Source organism: Coregonus lavaretus (assembly GCF_964263955.1).
Source record: "Coregonus lavaretus genome assembly, chromosome: 29".
Classification (NCBI taxonomy): domain Eukaryota; kingdom Metazoa; phylum Chordata; class Actinopteri; order Salmoniformes; family Salmonidae; genus Coregonus; species Coregonus lavaretus.
The window spans coordinates 11,568,536-11,588,346 of record NC_140016.1 but is presented as its reverse complement, the minus strand read 5'-3'; the positions used below and the strand labels follow the sequence as shown (position 1 = coordinate 11,588,346).

The window sequence follows — 19,811 nt, the reverse complement described above, 5'->3', positions numbered from 1 at the left end:
CCTTCAATTAATTCCAAAAAGCACATTTTTGTTTTCATGAATTTTTACACGATAAAGCCAATTTTTGACTTTGTGGCTATGGTAACTAGTGGGGAAACCTGCCCACACACTAAACTACGGCATTCGATTGGCTGCTTTTGCCAAATGATGCGGTAGCTAGCTTTTTTATTTGACACTTCTCCATCTCATGAACAAGTAGCAGGCAAGTTGAGAAGTCTCCACCCTTACCTGTGTATTTCAACGCCTTAACTTAAAGTAAGTTTGTTTTACCCCTAATATTGATAACGTATGTATTGGCATTTATCAATCAATTTAGCTAACTAACTACTGTTAACTACATTTCTAACAAGAATAGGACACGTTTCGCTTTCAAATTGGTAGCTGACGTTGATAAGAGTAACGTTAACTAGCAAGCGCTTTATCTAGTGTTAGATAACATTCACTAATGTTAAAACGAATAGCTACATTCACTATTGAACTGTTGGCTCCTGTGTGGACTCAACTTTGGAAGTATAATAAACTACTTTATTTTTCTCTTTCAGTACAACTATAGGCGTTGTAAGAGTGATTGCCCAACTGAGACTGACACCATGTCTGATTTGGTGGATGCCAAATGGATAGCTGCACAAGGGTAAGGCATTGCATTTCTCCTGTCAACCCTATCAGCTTCACAAGGAATAGAGAATAGCAGGCGACAAAATAAAATTCAGGCCTGTTGAATGTAGGCTTACTCTATCATTGTTCATTTATAACCCCAATTGGACGGCATGAGCTGGGCCATTTATAACCCCATTGGGACGGCATGAGCTGGGCCATTTATAACCCCAATGGGACGGCATGAGCTGGGCCATTTATAACCCCAATGGGACGGCATGAGCTGGGCCATTTATAACCCCAATGGGACGGCATGAGCTGGGCCATTTATAACCCCATTGGGACAGCATGAACTGGGCCATTTATAACCCCATTGGGACAGTATGAACTGGGCCATTTATAACCCCATTGGGAGGGGATGAGCTGGGCCAGTGAGCCTCTTTTTACGTAGTTCTATCAGCTCTCATATTCCGCGAAAGTATATTTTAATGCGTTCACTTACCCATTAATAGTGTGGGACAAATGATTCTCTCAGCTGCATGAACATGCAATGGGATGTCTGATCATAAGCCAAAAACACGTTGGCCGTGTTCCTCTGCTCAGACGTTGCTGACGCATACCAGATCTTACAACGCTAGGATAGGTATTTTACCTATCAGCTAACCACATCATATGCTATAGCAATCTGGTGCCCGACGGCACAGTCGGTGACATGACATTAAAAATAATGACATGGCATGCAACCATTGGTTGATGCATGCATCGTCTGAGCAGGGGAACACAAGCGTCATTGTGCGTTTAAGCATGTAATCTGTACAGTCTAGTGGGAATGGTTTCGACTTGAGGTTCACTACATTCTCCTTCTTGTCTAAATGATGCTATGCCATTTGGCTTGAAAACGTACCTCAATCCAGGTATGGAAGGTGTTGCTGTACTCCTCGATTACGCGGCTGGCATAACGGGATAATTAGAAGATTGAAATACTGCATTTTTCATTAAACTGCCCTTTTTGTCAGCATGCTAGATTATCTCATTCTAAAGCAGCCCATTGGATTGCACAATACAGTTACTCACCCCAATGCTAGGCGTTGCCTTTTCATTGAATCCAATGTGCTGCTTTATTCAACAACAAAAAACTGGCAGTATTTCAGTCTTTGACTGGGATAATGGAATAATTAGGAGTACAGCGACACTGTCCATCCCTGGATTAAGGTACGTTTTCAAGCCATATACCTCATTCATCACTGCGGTGCGAACATATTGGCATAGCATCGTTTCAACTAGGCTACCTGTGGAACCAGTTTAACGTTGAAAATTGCACGTTGAAATGTTACAAAATGTTGAAAGGAACTTCTTTCTTTGTTCCAGACCAGGGAGTCCCTCTGTGCCAAGGTTTACTACAGAGAATCATCAAGGAGAAGCTAGGCTTCCAGCTGACATCTACACATATAACATGAACTACCCCAGCCTTGGACAATGTGTCATCATCAACAACAAGAACTTTGACAGGGGAACGGGTAGGCCTAAGTGTGAATGATGTATTTTAGGAGTTTTTTTCTTTTCAGGTTATGACGGTATGTCAGATTTTGTTATCTGACACTTCGTTGGTCATTTCCCTTTAAAGGAATGAGTTTTCGCAAGGGAACAGACGTGGACGCAAGATATGCAATGATGGTGTTCTCACGTTTGGGATACAAAGTGAAAGTTGCCAATGACCAGACGGTGCAGCAGATCCAACGGCTGCTTTACAGTGGTAAGTTCACCAGTCTGGATGTGAGTGTCTGAGTTAGATTTTCTTCCTTTCTCTAAGATTTTTTGAGAAGAAGTTCTTCTGATCATCTACAAATACATTGCAATAATCATGGTAGTAATGATGTGACATCTGGCTAACATTGATAAACTGAAGGAAATCTCTCTTAATAAAATGTTTTGATAGACTTCAAGAGCAAGTTTAAACTACATGTGTGTGTATGACATTTTCAGTGTCTCAAGACGACCACAGCCAGTCTGCCTCCTTTGTGTGTGTGATGCTGAGCCACGGAGACGAGGGGGTGTTCTATGGCACAGACGGAAATGTGGAGCTGAAGAAGCTCACCGGACTCTTCAGGGGCGACCATTGCAAAACGCTGGTGGGCAAGCCCAAACTCTTCTTCATCCAGGTACTGTAAGGTTTTAGCTGCCTGCTCTAAATGTCCCTTACACAGCTCAATGATACTCTAGGTATGTTTGTTGAACCAACTATAAAGACTGAGGATACAGCATAACTTCTTGACTTATGTTGTGTACTAAAGTGAACATGTATTCTGCATGACTGATATTCAGTGGTAGTCTTAAGAGAGTAGCCTCTCTTCCCCTGACCCTTGACCCCTAATCCTTCCTGTGGACCTGGTGAGTAGGCGTGCCGTGGCTCTGACCTGGACTGTGGTATAGAGACGGACAGCGTTGCTGGTGAGTCTCCAGAGAGGATTCCAGTGGAGGCAGACTTTCTCTATGCTTACTCTACAGCTCCAGGTAATAAACCCTGTTTATTAATAAACTTAGTTTTTTTACCGCCCATCTTACATAACATATTTAAAGCTAGAATCCTTAGTTGTTAAATTTTTAAAAAACGTATACATTAGTTATATATACCCGTTGATTCTTGACGAATATAACTTATAAATACCTCATGAGCTTATTTTAACTGTCGTACCCCATCAGTACCCAATATATAAGCTTGTTATACTCCAATGTTTGTAAACAAACTAAATGTAAACCAACACTGTATAGCCTCAACACGGTTAAAACTATCATTTTGATATCATGGATGGTCAATCCTTGCATACATAGTTCTCACTTTGAATTTGAGTGGTTAGATTTCTCCAGGCCCATCCCTCAGCTTTTCACCAAAACTCAGGCAGTCTCCCCTTTTTGTTTCAATTAAAGATTCCATCTTTAAGTGCTTTACGTAATTTATTCATGCATACTACATACGTTACCTTTACATGGTACAGTGTCGGCACCCATTGTTACGTAGTACTTACAACTGATATGTCTGAACTTTTACACAAACGGCAAACGGGTATCAGCGGGCATCATAGTAGACTACAGGCCTGCTACAATAACAAAGTAGGATTGTATGGTAATTGCACTGCACCTATGTACAAAAACGATCATGTACCACTTTAGAGGTTTTAGCAATGTTCATCATTGCTATAGTGTTTGACTCTGATTGGTTGTGAACTCCATAGGCTACTACTCCTGGAGGAACACCGACACGGGCTCCTGGTTCATTCAGGCCCTCTGTGAGATGTTACATCAGTACGGCAAACAGCTGGACATTATGCAGATCATGACACGTGTCAACCACAAGGTGGCACATGACTTCGAGGCTTCCTCCAACATGCCTGGTTTCAATGCCAAAAAGCAGATCCCTTGCATTGTGTCTATGTTGACCAAAGATCTCTACTTTCCACATTGATTGTATATCCTGTGGGACCATTTCAAATATTTGCACAATGTCTACTGGGGTTCTAAAGACCATTAAATAATACAGAGGGATGTTGTGAACCAAATACCACCGTGGATAATCACTCATTCAAATACTTGTATTCTGGTTGTGGAAAATCTAAAAGCGAAAAGGTATGATGAGATGTTTTACCCTGGAGGTCTAAAGGGCATTATGTTGGACCACAGAGAATGCATTTTTAATGGGGAAAGGCTGGCATTAAGTAATGACTATGCAATAGGAGTACTTGCTATTGATTTGTTGTTCATGTATTTGGGATGGAACTAGGAATTAAAATGTTCTGAATTATAGGGTATAAAGGTAAACACATTTTCAGATAACATGGAATGAAACAGTCACTCAGGCTTTAAAAGTATTGAAAAGATGTGCAATGTCTCAATTTATATAAATAATCTCTCCTGTGAGATGTTTTTTTCCCATTTGCACATTTTACATTAAAATGGGTTACTACATGAAATAGAAATATGAATAAAGTAGCTTTTATCCTTGGTAAATTGTTATCCAAATGTTTTTTCCAAGAAACAAAACATGTATGTAAATGGGATTTAAGAAATAAAGAATAATAGAAAAATAAAATGTGTTTCCTGGTGCAAGAATTTCTCGCAACCTATTGTGAAATAACTAACGGGAAAATCCGTTCTTCTTAAAATCTTAAGACTAATGTGATGTAAAATGGTTGCCAAACATTTCATTTCCACAGAAAATACTGTAATTGCATTGTGATCTGTAAAGGTAAAATGATACAGTATTCCATATGAAAATCGAACATACCATGGTTATTCAAAAGTTGAAAACTGTCTTTATCCAATACATGATGGGCAATAGAATGGGTGGGACTTGCAGAGTGTTTGGCCTCAGATAAGATGTCTATGCCTGCAGAGACAAGCAGGGCCAAGGTGCTTGTATTTCCTGTGTTAGGGGCCAGGGCAACCCCGCCTCTGCTTTGGCTTTCTGACAATACTGACCAGAAACGGAGGTTTTATTTTCATTACGTTCAAATAACAAAGACAGTATATTAATCATGGGCAAAAATTACATTGTTTTCTGATATTGTATGTAGGGTTTACAGTACACTACAGTTGTCTGTCCACATTGTCAGAAATCAACCATGCAAAAAGCAATGAAGCAAGTTTGGAAACATACTACACAGAGCAACTAGTTTCGTTTCAAGCAGAAAAGGCAAGCTGGAATCCAACCAGTTGGGGTTTGAGGAAGTGAAAATGAAATTGAGCTGTCCGTTGCAGAGGCGTAGACCAATGAGCAGACGTCCGTGCTCTCCACAACCCCGTGCAACGCCATCTATGCTCAAGGGACTTGAGACAAACAAATCGGGAGGGGATTTCCACTCCAAGCACTTCCTTTACTTGTTTTGCTTTCGATCTAGACACTGAAATAGGCTAAGTTAACTTTTCGCTTTGGTATACAGAAACACAAACTACACGATAATATTGTGCGACTGACAAGAGGACTGTCGATTAATCAATCTGAATAGAATACTTTATCGCAGGTAACGTTTCCGCATGTTATTTTTGCTGAAGTTATGTATCCATAGAATCACGAAGCGACATTGTAAACCCTAATCGAAAGTAATAGAATGTTGATCCAATAGGCAACCGACATGGAATGAAGTTTATTTTCACTTTTGGGTTGATATGTCAGGCAGCTTTCTGGTGAACTTGAATTGGCACAGCTGTCAGTTTTGACTACAGCATGACTCCGCGAGATCGAGCGAAATGTTTCTTTGTGGCGCATTGCGCACCAAAATGTCTACAGGCAATTGTTACAGTATAACCATTTACAGGTAGTTGTCTGTTAGATTGTGTATGTTATCAGGCTCCGAAAGAAATGGGCAGGATAATGGAATTGGAACAGGTTTAGTAAATTGCATGAATACTAGGCTACAACTGCAGGGTTTACAAAATGATAACTTAATTATTTTACTGCCTAATTTTTTTTAAAGCAAATTAGAATATGTGTGATAAACCCATGATGCATAGATTTGAAAGTAACATTCTCATATCCTGTTACTGAATATTGGTTTAGGAGTTTGTTGACTTTTGTTGAAGTGGACTTTGATCACTGTGATTACTCTACCTCTACCTGGAGCCAATAATTCTCATCTCTAGGATACCCGATGGAGTTTGGTGGCGACGCGATTAGTTTTGGCGGAGTGTTTACCTCCGACTACATCGAGTCGGTATCTGTCGATACTAAAAAATGTCAATTATTTAATGCGTACCTATGTTTGTCCTGTGTAACTGGGTTCTTTTCTTTGGGTGCTGCAATCCGTCGTTTTTAAATTAAAAATAGCTTTTTACGCGACCTCCGCCAAGAGAGACATTGTTTGTTAAAGCAGAAGGAGCAGTTCCGCACGGCGCAATTTGACAGGGGTCGCATAGAATGACGTTTTTATCAAAACCTACGGATTGCAGCACCCAAAGAAAAGAACGCGGTCACACAGGACACACAGGTACAAGGTACGCATGAAAGAATGGACAATTTTACTAGTATCGACTGATACCTACTCGATGTAGTCGGAAGTAGGCTACACTGCTAAAACTCAGCGCCTCGCTGTTCAACTCCATCGGGTAACGTGGATTTGAGAATTCTTGGCTAACGCTACATGCAGCAATAACTAAGGAACTTGCATGGTCATCACAAGCTTATGTGCACCTTTAACCATTAACCACCTTTAACCATTAACACCTTATTACACATCAACAAGCTTGACGTGTGCTAAAACATAACTGCGCCTATTCGTGTTTTGTTGTAGCCCATATGTAAAATATGTGTTGTGGCACTGGGGTTCTGCTCTGTAGTTAGAGAATGAGATCAGATGTTGCTGATAGGCTCAGGGAGTGATGTCATCCCCCCAATGGGCCTCTTGGCCACAGAGGTTTTCTGACCTATTGATGTCTACAGGAAGCAAAGGGAAGAGGTAATTCATTAAATTCACTGTTTATCTCCTCCTTGCTCTGTGTCTGCAGGCAACCATGCCCGTGGAGAGGATGCGAATGCGGCCATGGCTGGTGGAACAGATCAACTCTTCCCTAATCCCTGGCCTGATATGGATTAATAGAGTGAGTGAAATGTATATTTATTGAGACATTCCGTTTTCTTTAGTATGGAACCTCACCACATTCTAAGTTTATTCTGTACCAGGTTTTCAATCTTTGCTGAAGCAATTTGCTACCAAACCCACCAACATAACCCCTCCGTCACACAAACAGGCTTACCCTCATATCTAAACAGTGCACTATATTCTGTCAAACTTCTGTGTTTTTAAATTGTGTGTGTTTTTGTTTTCTTGTTATATTTGATAAATCCTTACTGACAAGTACTGTATGTAGAAACAGGAAACACACACATGAATGTGCTGATGATGTGTTAGCCAAGTCATAAAGTATGTCTGAATCATTGTTGTGATAAACCTGCAGGAGAAGAGGATCTTCCAGATTCCATGGATGCATGCTGCAAGGCATGGCTGGGATTTGGAGAAAGATGCCCCTTTATTCATGAACTGGGCCATTCATACGGGTACGGTAATGAACATTTTGAAATGATAAGAAATGGCCAACAATACACAGTTCTACATGACCAATGCCACTGTTGTGTTATGACTCAAGTTTATGCAGCAGTATGGCCTTCCCATAACAAGTGATTTTGTCTAATCAGGAAAATACCAACTAGGGATCGACAAACCAGACCCGAAAACATGGAAGGCCAATTTCCGCTGTGCTATGAACTCTCTGCCTGATATTGAGGAGGTGAAAGACAAGAGCATCAAGAAGGGGACCAACGCTTTCAGAGTATACAAGATGCTGTCTGCTTCAGAGCGCCAGACCAAGAAAGGCAAGTGGTTCTCTGAGTCTCTGGCAGCGTGTAGACAGGCAGCCAAATTCTGATCTTTTTTTTCACTCATTGGTATTTTGACCAATCAGATCAGCTCTGAAAAATATCTGATGTGAAAAGATCTGATGCGATTGGTCAAAAGACCAATTAGTGGAAAAAAAGATCAGAATTGGGCTGCCTGTATAAACGCAGTCTCTGGCTCAGAGAGAACAGTGATTGAATTCAAATCACATTTTATTTGTCACGTGCTTTAGTAAACAACAGGTGTAGACTAACAGTGAAATGCTTACTGACAACAATGTAGAGTTAAAGATTAAGATAAATAGAAATAGTGACACAAGGAATAAATACTGTGAATAACAAGTAAAACTAACATGGCTATATACAGGAAGTACCAGGTAATAACATGGCTATATACAGGAAGTACCAGGTAATAACATGGCTATATACAGGAAGTACCAGGTAAAAACATGGCTATATACAGGAAGTACCAGGTAAAAACATGGCTATATACAGGAAGTACCAGGTAGTAACATGGCTATATACAGGAAGTACCAGGTAGTAACATGGCTATATACAGGGAGTGCCAGGTAGTAACATGGCTATATACAGGGAGTGCCTGGTAATAACATGGCTATATACAGGGAGTACCAGGTAATAACATGGCTATATACAGGAAATACCTGGTAGTAACATGGCTATATACAGGAAATACCAGGTAGTAACTTGGCTATATACAGGAAATACCAGGTAGTAACTTGGCTATATACAGGAAATACCAGGTAGTAACATGGCTATATACAGGAAATACCAGGTAGTAACATGGCTATATACAGGGAGTACCAGGTAGTAACATGGCTATATACAGGGAGTACCAGGTAGTAACATGGCTATATACAGGGAGTACCAGATAGTAACATGGCTATATACAGGGAGTACCAGGTAGTAACATGGCTATATACAGGGAGTACCAGGTAGTAACATGGCTATATATAGGGAGTACCAGGTAGTAACATGGCTATATACAGGGAGTACCAGGTAGTAACATGGCTATATACAAGGAGTACCAGGTAGTAACATGGCTATATACAGGGAGTACCAGGTAGTAACATGGCTATATACAGGGAGTACCAGGTAGTAACATGGCTATATACAGGGAGTACCAGGTAGTAACATGGCTATATACAGGGAGTACCAGGTAGTAACATGGCTATATACAGGGAGTACCAGTCGATGTGCAGGGGTACAAGGTAATTGAGGTAGATATGTACATATAGGTAGGGGTAAAGTGACTAGGCAACAGGATAGATAATAAACAGTAGCAGCAGCATATGTGGTGACTGTGAAAGTGTGTGGCAGTGTGTGTGTGGGTAGAATCCAGTGTTTGTGTGTGGTTAGAATCCAGTGTGTGTGCATAGATTCAGTGCAGTGAATTATAAATGGCAGACCGAAGGATATATCAGCTTTCAGAGGGTCACACTTATGACTGTACTAAGGGATTATGATGTGGCCAGTTTTGCATTCAACTTCAATTCATTTGTTATATGTATATGTTAAAACGGGGTAATAACATGTAGAAAATTGATGCACGTTTGACACACTGAAATAGATTGTGTACCTATTAACAATGGACTGTCGGTGTGTTTTCTAGGAAAGAAGAGGACTGAGAAAGGGGGAAAGAACAAGGTAATAACCATCGTCAAAATGTTGTGTTGACACAGAACACCTCTATACATAACTCTAGAATCCATTTCACATTCAAACTATTATTTTAAATAAATAAATAATTTGTATGTAAAATGGTATGAGCATGGATAACAGACCTCCAATGAGGATGGAGAGGGATGCCCACACCCCTCTGCCTCTGTCACCCCAGCAGCAGGTGGAGCCCGGGTCCCCAGCCATGGAGAGCATGAATGGGTCTGTTGGAGACCATCGTGGGCCGGTGGTGAAGGTGGAGGTGAAGGAGGAGGTGAAAGAAGAGTACTTTACAGACTGCACAGGTAATACCTGGCATTAGTGTATTTTGTGTGTCCCCAATTGCACACTAATCCCTATATAGTGCACTGTTTTTGATCAATTTCTATAGGGCTCTGGTCAAAAGTAGTGCCCTTTACAAGGAACACAATGCCATTTGTGACCACACTGTGTCTACTACACACCTCAATCAATGTAGTTAATTATACTCTTACTAATGTCTTATATTCATACATCTGTGTTTGGTTGTGTGTTTGTATTTATTATGGATCCCCATTAGTTCTGCCAAGGTAGCAGCTACTCTTCCTGAGGTTTATTATGGATCCCCATTAGTTCTGCCAAGGCAGCAGCTACTCTTCCTGAGGTTTATTATGGATCCCCATTAGTTCTGCCAAGGCAGCAGCTACTCTTCCTGAGGTTTATTATGAATCCCTATTAGTTCTGCCAAGGCAGCAGCTACTCTTCCTGGGGTTTATTATGGATCCCCATTAGTTCTGCCAAGGCAGCAGCTACTCTTCCTGAGGTTTATTATGGATCCCCATTAGTTCTGCCAAGGCAGCAGCTACTCTTCCTGGGGTTTATTATGGATCCCCATTAGTTCTGCCAAGGCAGCAGCTACTCTTCCTGGGGTTTATTATGGATCCCCATTAGTTCTGCCAAGGCAGCAGCTACTCTTCCTGGGGTTTATTATGGATCCCCATTAGTTCTGCCAAGGCAGCAGCTACTCTTCCTGGGGTTTATTATGGATCCCCATTAGTTCTGCCAAGGCAGCAGCTACTCTTCCTGGGGTTTATTATGGATCCCCATTAGTTCTGCCAAGGCAGCAGCTACTCTTCCTGGGGTTTATTATGGATCCCCATTAGTTCCTGCCAAGGCAGCAGCTACTCTTCCTGGGGTTTAGTATGGATCCCCATTAGTTCCTGCCAAGGCAGCAGCTACTCTTCCTGGGGTTTATTATGGATCCCCATTAGTTCCTGCCAAGGCAGCAGCTACTCTTCCTGGGGTTTAGTATGGATCCCCATTAGTTCCTGCCAAGGCAGCAGCTACTCTTCCTGGGGTTTAGTATGGATCCCCATTAGTTCCTGCCAAGGCAGCAGCTACTCTTCCTGGGGTTTAGTATGGATCCCCATTAGTTCCTGCCAAGGCAGCAGCTACTCTTCCTGGGGTTTAGTATGGAGCCCCATTAGTTCCTTCCAAGGCAGCAGCTACTCTTCCTGGGGTTTAGTATGGAGCCCCATTAGTTCTGCCAAGGCAGCAGCTACTCTTCCTGGGGTTTAGTATGGATCCCCATTAGTTCCTGCCAAGGCAGCAGCTACTCTTCCTGGGGTTTAGTATGGATCCCCATTAGTTCCTGCCAAGGCAGCAGCTACTCTTCCTAGGGTTTAGTATGGATCCCCATTAGTTCCTGCCAAGGCAGCAGCTACTCTTCCTGGGGTTTAGTATGGAACCCCATTAGTTCCTGCCAAGGCAGCAGCTACTCTTCCTGGGGTTTAGTATTTTATTTATTTATTTGTATTTTATTTCACCTTTATTTAACCAGGTAAGCCAGTTGAGAACAAGTTCTCATTTACAACTGCGACCTGGCCAAGATGAAGCAAAGCAGTGCGATAAACAACAACACAGAGTTACATATGGGGTAAAAAAACAAAGTCAAAAAAATACAACAGAAAATATATATACAGTGTGTGCAAATGTAGCAAGTTATGGAGGTAAGGCAATAAATAGGCTATAGTGCAAAATAATTACAATTAGAATTAACACTGGAATGCTAGATGTGCAAGAGATGATGTGCAAATAGAGATACTGGGGTGCAAAAGAGCAAAATAAATAACAATATAGGGATGAGGTAGTTGGGTGGGCTAATTTCAGATGGGCTGTGTACAGGTGCAGTGATCGGTAAGGTGCTCTGACAACTGATGCTTAAAGATAGTGAGGGAGATAAGTGTCTCCAGCTTCAGAGATTTTTGCAATTCGTTCCAGTCATTGGCAGCAGAGAACTGGAAGGAATGGCGGCCAAAGGAGGTGTTGGCTTTGGGGATGACCAGTGAGATATACCTGCTGGAGCGCAGACTACGGGTGGGTGCTGCTATGGTGACCAATGAGCTAAGACAAGGCGGGGATTTGCCTAGCAGTGATTTATAGATGGCCTGGTTTAGTATGGATCCCCATTAGTTCTGCCAAGGCCGCAGCTACTCTTCCTGGGTTCCAAACGCATTAAGACACTTACATTACATATAAAACACTACATCATATAACATTATTACACCACTACATGTCTACAATACAAAATGTATAATACCATCATACAACAATATTACTATGTACGTGTGTGTAGAGTGCTTGGTGCGTATGCGTGTGTCTTTCCCCTGGAGGACCGTTTAATAACCAGGGATCATCCTCTCTCCCTCAGAATATCTTAATCAGAGCAGTCACAGTCCTGGGTACGACCAGCTGATCGTCGACGACCTGCCTTGTGTCTGCCAGACCATCGAGGTGACCACGGAGAACGAGGAGCAGTCAGTCAGCTCCAGCCACCCGTACCCACTCCAGATCTCCCCTGTGTCCTCGTATGGAGGTCAGTTCACCCCCCCCCAAACACTCCCATCTCAACCCATGCCCTAGCACAACAGACAGGGGTGCTTGTCCCTGAATTTGGAATCTCAATTTGCATATAGAATTGTGCCGCCAACTCCTCCACCCACGGTGAGGACACTGGCAGCTACAATCTTTCCTGCAGAAGACCTGCAAGTCACATCAGTACCCATCATAGGTTTTAATAGAGTGGTAGAATCCTTATCAGTTACATCAAAATTAAGCTAGAGTTGAATGAGGTTTGAATGAGTAGATTGACTACAATCAAATAAGACTGATAGGTGATTAATTTAATTGGTGATTGGAGGTATTAATTACTACCATTCTATGCCCGTGGCTTCAAAGGAACAGTATCAGCTCCATTTCAAAATGCAAGGTCAAATGGAGACCTTTGAACCTTTATTTGAGCCAGGTAGTATAGAACTGTGTTGTATTGCTTAATGTATATTAGGGTTTATGGCTTTGCTGTTGCAAGCTCAAGGCCAGTGTTTGTCATCATAAACATGGCTACATCTCCACTGTCATTCAACCTGCTCCTGTTATTACTGTAGAGTAAGTTAATGTGTTGCTTGGGAGTGGCATTGACACAAAGAGTTTGAGCTTGGATTTTTTGGGGTACAGTGTTTGTTTCAGTTGATCAGCCTGGTGTGTAAAGTGACATACTGTACACAGTACAACTACTAGTCCTGCATGTTTAGTATTTGGTGAAGCATCAAATGATCAGTGATTGTGTAGAGGCTCTCTAGAGTGTATCACTGATGGTAGCAGATAATCCTCACTTCATCATCCTTCTCTAACCTGTTAGTCTGGAAATGCCTGACTAATGTTCTTCCTGTTCTGCATAACAGAGAGTGATCCCGACAGTGGGCACAGTGAAGAGGACTCCAAGGAGGTAAGGCCTGAGCTCTGTCTACATCTATTAAACCGGTCTGTGTACACACTAAAGGACTCTGAACAGTAGAATACATCTCTGTATCAGAAGCAAAGCACATCATTTAAAACTGGTTGTCCTGGTAACCATTGTTAGTTTAGTAATCACTCAAGACAGACAGATGTTTTTGTAAGATTGGAAAGGTACACAGAAGCCTGTGGGCTAGAGCTGGCCGATATTAATAAAAATCCATATCATGATAAATGTAGTTATAACGATAAATTGAACGATAAGTTCATAACATGAATGTGCACCAGTTAAGTTTTTATATTACCCTTAAAACTACTGCTACTACTTTGAATGTTGTAGCTATCAATTGTCCCATCAACAATCACCCATATTAGCAAACTTATTTAATGTCAAACTTAACATTTCTCTAGTAGGGCCCTATAGGTTATTTATCTTAATGAAAGATATCAGCAAAATGTCCACGATAAGTGGTCGGTTTGGTTGGTGTCGATCATTTTCAGTTTATCGTCCCAGCTATACTGTGAGCCTTTATGGAGTGCTTGCAACACAGAGTGATAGCTTTGTTTTATGGTGCCATTGTAGCTGGCCTGTTCTCTAAGGCAAGGGAAGGGCACTTCACTAGCAGCATTCGCTTATTCCAATAGGGCTGAGCGGCATGGCTGGGCCTGCCTGCGAACACAGACACATACAGACTGCTGAAACATTAACCCTGCCCGATCTGATGAACAAGCCTTAACTTGAAGCCCACAATTTTTTGTCATTACATTAGCCAGTTCTACTGCTTTATAGTTGAGTACTGTAACATGGTAAAACTGTCGCTGTAGCTCTACCTCTAGCTTGTATTGTCATTTCCTGTTCTAGAGTGCTCTGATGTAAAGAAAGACAAACATAAGGCAGCTCTCTGGTGAACACCGGATTCACTTGATTCACCTGGCTAATGATTAGACCTCATTTCATATCTTGAATTGTCCTCAAAACAAGCCCAACCACAACTCAAACACATACAGTGCCTTTAGAAAGTATTCGTACCGCTTGACCTATTCCACATTTTGTTGTTAGCCTGAATTAAAAATGGATTAAATATATAGTTTTCCCTCACCCATCTACACACAGTACCCCATAATGACAAAGTGAAAATATGTTTTTAGAAATTTTAGCAATGTATTTTGGGAAAATGAAATACAGGAATATCTCATTTACATAAGTATTCACACCCCTGAGTCAATACTTTTGTAGAAGCACCTTTGGCAGCGATTACAGCTGTGAGTCTTTCAGGGTAAGTCTCTAGAGCTTTCCATACCTGGATTGTGCAATATTTGCCCTTTTTTTTTTTTTTCAAAATTCTTCAAGCTCTGTCAAATTGGTTGTTGATAATTGCTAGACCACCATTTTCAGGTCTTGCCATATATTTTCAAGCAGATTTAAGTAAAAACTGTGGCTCGGCCACTCAGGAACATCCTTGGTAAGCAACTCCAGTGTAGATTTGGCCTTTTGTTTTAGATTATTGTCCTGCTGAAAGGTGAATCAATCACCCAGTGTCTGGTGGAAAGCAGACTGAACCAGGTTTTCCTCTAGGATTTTGCCTGTGCTTAGCTCCATTCCGTTAATTTTTTATCCTGAAAAACTCCCCAGTCCTTAACGATTACAAGCATACCCATAACATGATGCAGCCACCACTATGCTTGAAAATATGGAGAGTAGTACTCAGTAATGTGCTGTGTTGTACAAAAAGTTAATTGCTTTGCCATATTATTTGCAGTGTTACTTTAGTGTCTTGTTGCAAACAGGATGCATGTTTTAGAATATTTTATTCTGTACAGGCTTCCTCCTTTTCACTCTGTCAATTAGATTAGTATTGTGGAGTAACTACAATGTTGTTGATCCATCCTCAGTTTCCTCCTATCACATCCATTAAACTCTGTAACTGTTTTAAAGTCACCATTGACCTCATGGTGAAATCCCTGAGCGGTTTCCTTCCTGTCCGGCAACTGAGTTAGGAAGGACACCTGTATCTTTGTGACTGGGTGTATTTATATTTTACATTTACATTTTTAGTCATTTAGCAGACGCTCTTATCCAGAGCGACTTACAGTTAGTGAATACATATTTTTTTTTTTATACTGGCCCCCCGTGGGAATTGGAACCCACAACCCTGGCGTTGCAAACGCCATGCTCTATCAACTGAGCTACATCCCTGCCGGCCATTCCCTCCCCTACCCTGGACGACGCTGGGCCAATTGTGCGCCGCCCATGAGTCTCCCGGTCGCGGCCGGCTGCGACAGAGCCTGGATTTATATGCCATCCAAAGTGTAATTAATAACTTCACCATGCTCAAAATGATATTCAATGTCTACCAATAGGTGCCCTTCTTTGCGAGGCATTGGAAAACCTCCCTGGTCTTTGTGTTTGAAATTCACTGTTCGACAGGGGGACCTTAAATATAATTGTATGTGTGGGGTACAGAGATGAGGTAGTCATTTAAAAAATCATGTTGAACTCTATTATTGCGCACTGAAGGAGTCCATGCAACTTATTATGTGACTTGTTAAGCAAATCTTTACTCCTGAAGTTAGTTATTTAGGCTTGCCATAAAGGGGTTGAATACTTATTGACTCAAGACATTTCAGCTTTTAATTGTTAAATTGTTAAACTTTCTAAAAACATAATTCCACTTTGATATTATGGGGTATTGTGTATAGGCCAGTGACACAAAAAAATCTCTATTTAATCCATTTTAAATTTGGGCTGAAAAAGTCAAGGTGTGTGGGTAATTTCTGAAGGCACTGTACATACCGTTACAAAACAAGGCCAATCACATATCAAGCACATACAGTACCAGTCAAAAGTTTGGACACTCCTACTCATTCCAGGGTTTTTCTTTATTTTTACTATTTTCTACATTGTGGAATAATAGTGAAGAGATCAAAACTATGAAATAACACATGGAATCATGTAGTAACCAAGGTAGGGGTGGTATACAGAAGATAGCCCTATTTGGAAAAAGACCAAGTCCATATTATGGCAAGAACAGCTCAAATAAGCAAAGAGAAACGACAGTCCATCATTACTTTAAGACATGAAGGTCAGTCAATCTGGATCATTTCCAGATTGCAGTCGCAAAAACCATCAAGCGCTATGATGAAACTGGATCTCATGAGGACTGCCACAGGAATGGAAGACCCAGAGTTACCTCTGCTGCAGAGGATACGTTCATTAGAGTTAACTGCACCTCAGATTGCAGCCCAAATAAATGCTTCACAGAGTTCAAGTAACAGACAAATCTCAACATCAACTGTTCAGAGGAGACTGCGTGAATCAGTCCTTCATGGTCAAATTGCTACAAAGAAACCACTACTAAAGGACACCAATAAGAAGAAGAGACTTGCTTGGGCCAAGAAACACGAGCGATGGACATTAGACCGGTGGAAATCTGTCCTTTGGTCTGATGAGTTCAAATTTGAGATTTTTGGTTCCAACCGCCGTGTTTTTGTGAGACGCAGAGTAGGTGAACGGATGATCTCCGCATGTGTGGTTCCCATCGTGAAGCATGGAGGAGGAGGTGTTATGATGTGGGGGTGCTTTGCTGGTGAATTCAAGGCACACTTAACCAGCATGGCTACCACAGCATTCTGCAGCGATACACCATCCCATCTGGTTTGCGATTAGCGAGACTATCATTTGTTTTTCAACAGAACAATGACCCAAAACGCACCTCCAGGCTGTGTAAGGGCTATTTGACCAAGGAGAGTGATGGAGTGCTACATCAGATGACCTGGCCTCCACAATCACCCGACCTCAACCCAATTGAGATGGTTTGGGATGAGTTGGACCGCAGAGTGAAGGAAAAGCAGCCAACAAGTGCTCAGCATATGTGGGAACTCCTTCAAGACTGTTGGAAAAGCATTCCTCATGAAGCTGGTTGAGAGAATGCCAAGAGTGTGCAAAGCTGTCATCAAGGCAAAGGGTGGCTACTTTGAAGAATCTAAAATATATTTTGATTTGTTTAACACTTATTTTGGTTACTACATGATTTCATATGTGTTATTTCATAGTTTTGATGTCTTCACTATTCTACAATGTAGAAAATAGTAAAAATAAAAACCCTTGAATGAGCAGGTGTGTCCAAACTTTTGACTGGTACTGTACATACTGTTACAAGACAAGGTCAATCACAAATCAAGCACATGCATACCGTTACAGAATTCAACAGAATGCATTCTTTATTTCTTAACTGTTGCCTTTTGTGTTGTTTGAATACAAATTGACATGTCCACTGGAGAAACAGAGAACTAGTATAACACCAGGCTGTTTTCTGTGCCCAATAAAGCCCTGGCGGTCAGCTACTTTCAAAATGTGGACATTACTTTTGAGGTGGCCTCAAGATGGCTATTGTGGCACTTGTAGAATCTCTTGCAGACATTTGAGCTGGAAGAGGAAATGTGATGCTGCACACGCACATGTGTGTCCGTGGGTGGGTGAAGAGGGGGGGAGATGAGGTTCCTTAGTATAGATTAATCATGCAGAGCTCAACAGCAGGAGGAGCAGTTGAAATTGACAAGCATGTTAGAAAGTATTAAGAACAAGTTTGACAGTGCTCATAAACTTGACAATATATGTGCATGTAAATGTGTTCAAGTTAATAGATTTTAATTGGTAAATATGCCACGTTTTGCAAGACTTGCTATGTCATTGAAATTCCCTCTTCTAATGCTGTCAATGATTTATGAAGATTCCGCAAACAGACCAAAATACATGTTGAGAAATATGCTAGTAGCCAACTCTATATTCATGTATATCCTGAAATGAGTGTTTGAATGGTTATGGCATTGGCTGAATTAAACCCACCTTCTCTGTGACTTGCAGCATCTCCGTGGTGGGCTGTGGGAATCAAGTTTCACTTCCTCTGTGCTGAGAGTGCCCTCGTGCTCACTACCCAGCATGGCCACCTTCGTCACTGGTGGAAAGGTAACCAACTTCAAAGTGACCAGCACCAGGGACCCAACGCCCCTCATCAGCTACAGCAACAGCCCCTGGACCAGGGACATTCCAACAGCCCAGCACCCTCCCTCAGAGCAGGCTTCCTCCAGCCAGGCCTCTGCTGCAGAGACCAGAGCCAGCGTTATCATGAAGACCTCAGACGTCTCCTCTGTCAAGACCTGCTGAAGCCCTGGCAGTGCAGTGACTCGAGACCAGATACAGGCCAGTCAGTGGCAGGCTAGGTGTGGAAAAGCATTGATCACTGCTGTGCTTGTTGTTCGACCAGAGTGCCTACTCATGGGAATGGCTGGGACTATGTCTATGGGACATACTATACAGTATAGGGGCTCTGTGAGCTGTAGAATATGGATCGATGCCCAAACTGAACCTGCCAAGATCTCAGGGCCGTTTTAGATGGGATGGGAGGGAGGGAATTAATCTACAAACTGTGAAACTGTTGGGCATCTCTCCCACTCTCCGCCCGCTGTTAATAATGTACATACTGATATGTCTGCGGAATGGCATACCGCTTCTGCACCTTATGGAAAACACTGATAGAGATGTGTGTGGCCACCCCGGCTGTGTGTCTACTCTGACAGCAAGGCTAAAGCCTGGGAAAGGCCTTAAGAGGCCTTGCTGATCTATGTCTAACTTTCCAACCTTGTCTTTGACCTTCAAGGGGATGCTATCGATTGGCTAAAAGGATGAAGTGAATAAATGCACTTGGTAATTTATCTTGATGCCTTTTAAGCACGCTTATATATTTTTTTATGTAAAGGGACATTTTAATCTAAGGTGGACAATTATTTGATTTGTATATTTTTTCCTCAATGAAAGATTTCAGATTTTTTGTTAGATTCTTTTTTTATTATTGTTATTTACATGACACATGATGAAGAAAAAAAAGAAAAAAACGTTTGTATCAACAAGACCGCATTTGTGACATCTAATGTGTGTGAAATTGTAGAGGTTTGTTGCCTATGTGTGCCTATATGTAATGGTGTGTTTTAAATTCGTTGCTAAATCCATTTACACACGTTTGAGTGTGTCACACATTCATGGGCAACTCTTAATCCTGTGGATCAACATGCGAATCTTAATAAAAATATTGTTTTGTAATCCTGTGGTACAAGTGTAGACGGTTTTTCAAGTTTCAATACAGTGACACATATTACCAGAGGTCAGCAATGCCTGTTTTATGACCATGTGTGAAATGTTTATGCAGTTGTTTGGTTCAGCTGTTGGATTCAAGAAATTTGTTTCACTGTTCTTTTCCTGCTGTCCTTTCTCATCTCGGGAAGTGAGATCTTTGCAAAGAAAATGGTGCCAACAGTGAGTGTTTTGCCCCTGTATGTTGACTCCTATATTACTTGTTTCAACAGGCCTGAATGCAGTGATATTCCAGCTATT

At 41.6% G+C, this 19,811-nt stretch overlaps 2 protein-coding genes across 11 annotated transcripts; both read left to right on the top strand.

Annotated features, from left to right (window-relative positions):
* Window positions 1-168: 168 nt before the first annotated feature.
* On the top strand, window positions 169-4,693 carry casp3b (caspase 3, apoptosis-related cysteine peptidase b). 5 transcript variants are annotated; one of them, XM_084146536.1, is made up of 7 exons: window positions 169-255; window positions 543-631; window positions 1,963-2,111; window positions 2,219-2,347; window positions 2,578-2,753; window positions 2,991-3,105; window positions 3,825-4,693. In XM_084146536.1, exons 2-7 carry the CDS (start codon window positions 591-593, stop codon window positions 4,052-4,054), a joined length of 840 nt encoding a protein of 279 aa, XP_084002662.1. In that variant the 5' UTR covers window positions 169-255; window positions 543-590; the 3' UTR covers window positions 4,055-4,693. The 5 variants fall into 5 exon arrangements, with proteins under 5 accessions (XP_084002662.1, XP_084002663.1, XP_084002664.1 ...); XM_084146537.1 differs by having other exon boundaries at window positions 172-202; XM_084146538.1 differs by lacking the exons at window positions 169-255; window positions 543-631 and adding an exon at window positions 1,389-1,806.
* A 375-nt stretch (window positions 4,694-5,068) lies between these two features.
* irf2b (interferon regulatory factor 2b) lies at window positions 5,069-19,527 on the top strand. 6 transcript variants are annotated; one of them, XM_084146678.1, is made up of 9 exons: window positions 5,069-5,609; window positions 7,090-7,182; window positions 7,540-7,639; window positions 7,778-7,954; window positions 9,606-9,640; window positions 9,831-9,957; window positions 12,342-12,506; window positions 13,372-13,415; window positions 18,288-19,527. In XM_084146678.1, the coding sequence occupies exons 2-9, from the start codon at window positions 7,096-7,098 to the stop codon at window positions 18,585-18,587; spliced, it is 1,035 nt and encodes a 344-aa protein (XP_084002804.1). In that variant the 5' UTR covers window positions 5,069-5,609; window positions 7,090-7,095; the 3' UTR covers window positions 18,588-19,527. The 6 variants fall into 6 exon arrangements, with proteins under 6 accessions (XP_084002804.1, XP_084002806.1, XP_084002807.1 ...); XM_084146680.1 differs by having other exon boundaries at window positions 5,361-6,579; XM_084146681.1 differs by lacking the exon at window positions 5,069-5,609 and adding an exon at window positions 6,239-6,690 and having other exon boundaries at window positions 9,834-9,957.
* Window positions 19,528-19,811: the final 284 nt, after the last annotated feature.

Coding starts and splice junctions, on each gene's coding strand:
- casp3b (XM_084146538.1), top strand. CDS start 1,673: ATGCTAGGCGTTGCCTTTTCATTGAATCCAATGTGCTGCTTTATTCAA. Junction 2,348..2,577: donor CCAACGGCTGCTTTACAGTG/GTAAGTTCACCA, acceptor TGACATTTTCAG/TGTCTCAAGACGACCACAGC. Junction 3,106..3,824: donor TGCTTACTCTACAGCTCCAG/GTAATAAACCCT, acceptor TGAACTCCATAG/GCTACTACTCCTGGAGGAAC.
- irf2b (XM_084146676.1), top strand. Junction 7,183..7,539: donor GCCTGATATGGATTAATAGA/GTGAGTGAAATG, acceptor ATAAACCTGCAG/GAGAAGAGGATCTTCCAGAT. Junction 9,958..12,341: donor GTACTTTACAGACTGCACAG/GTAATACCTGGC, acceptor TCTCTCCCTCAG/AATATCTTAATCAGAGCAGT.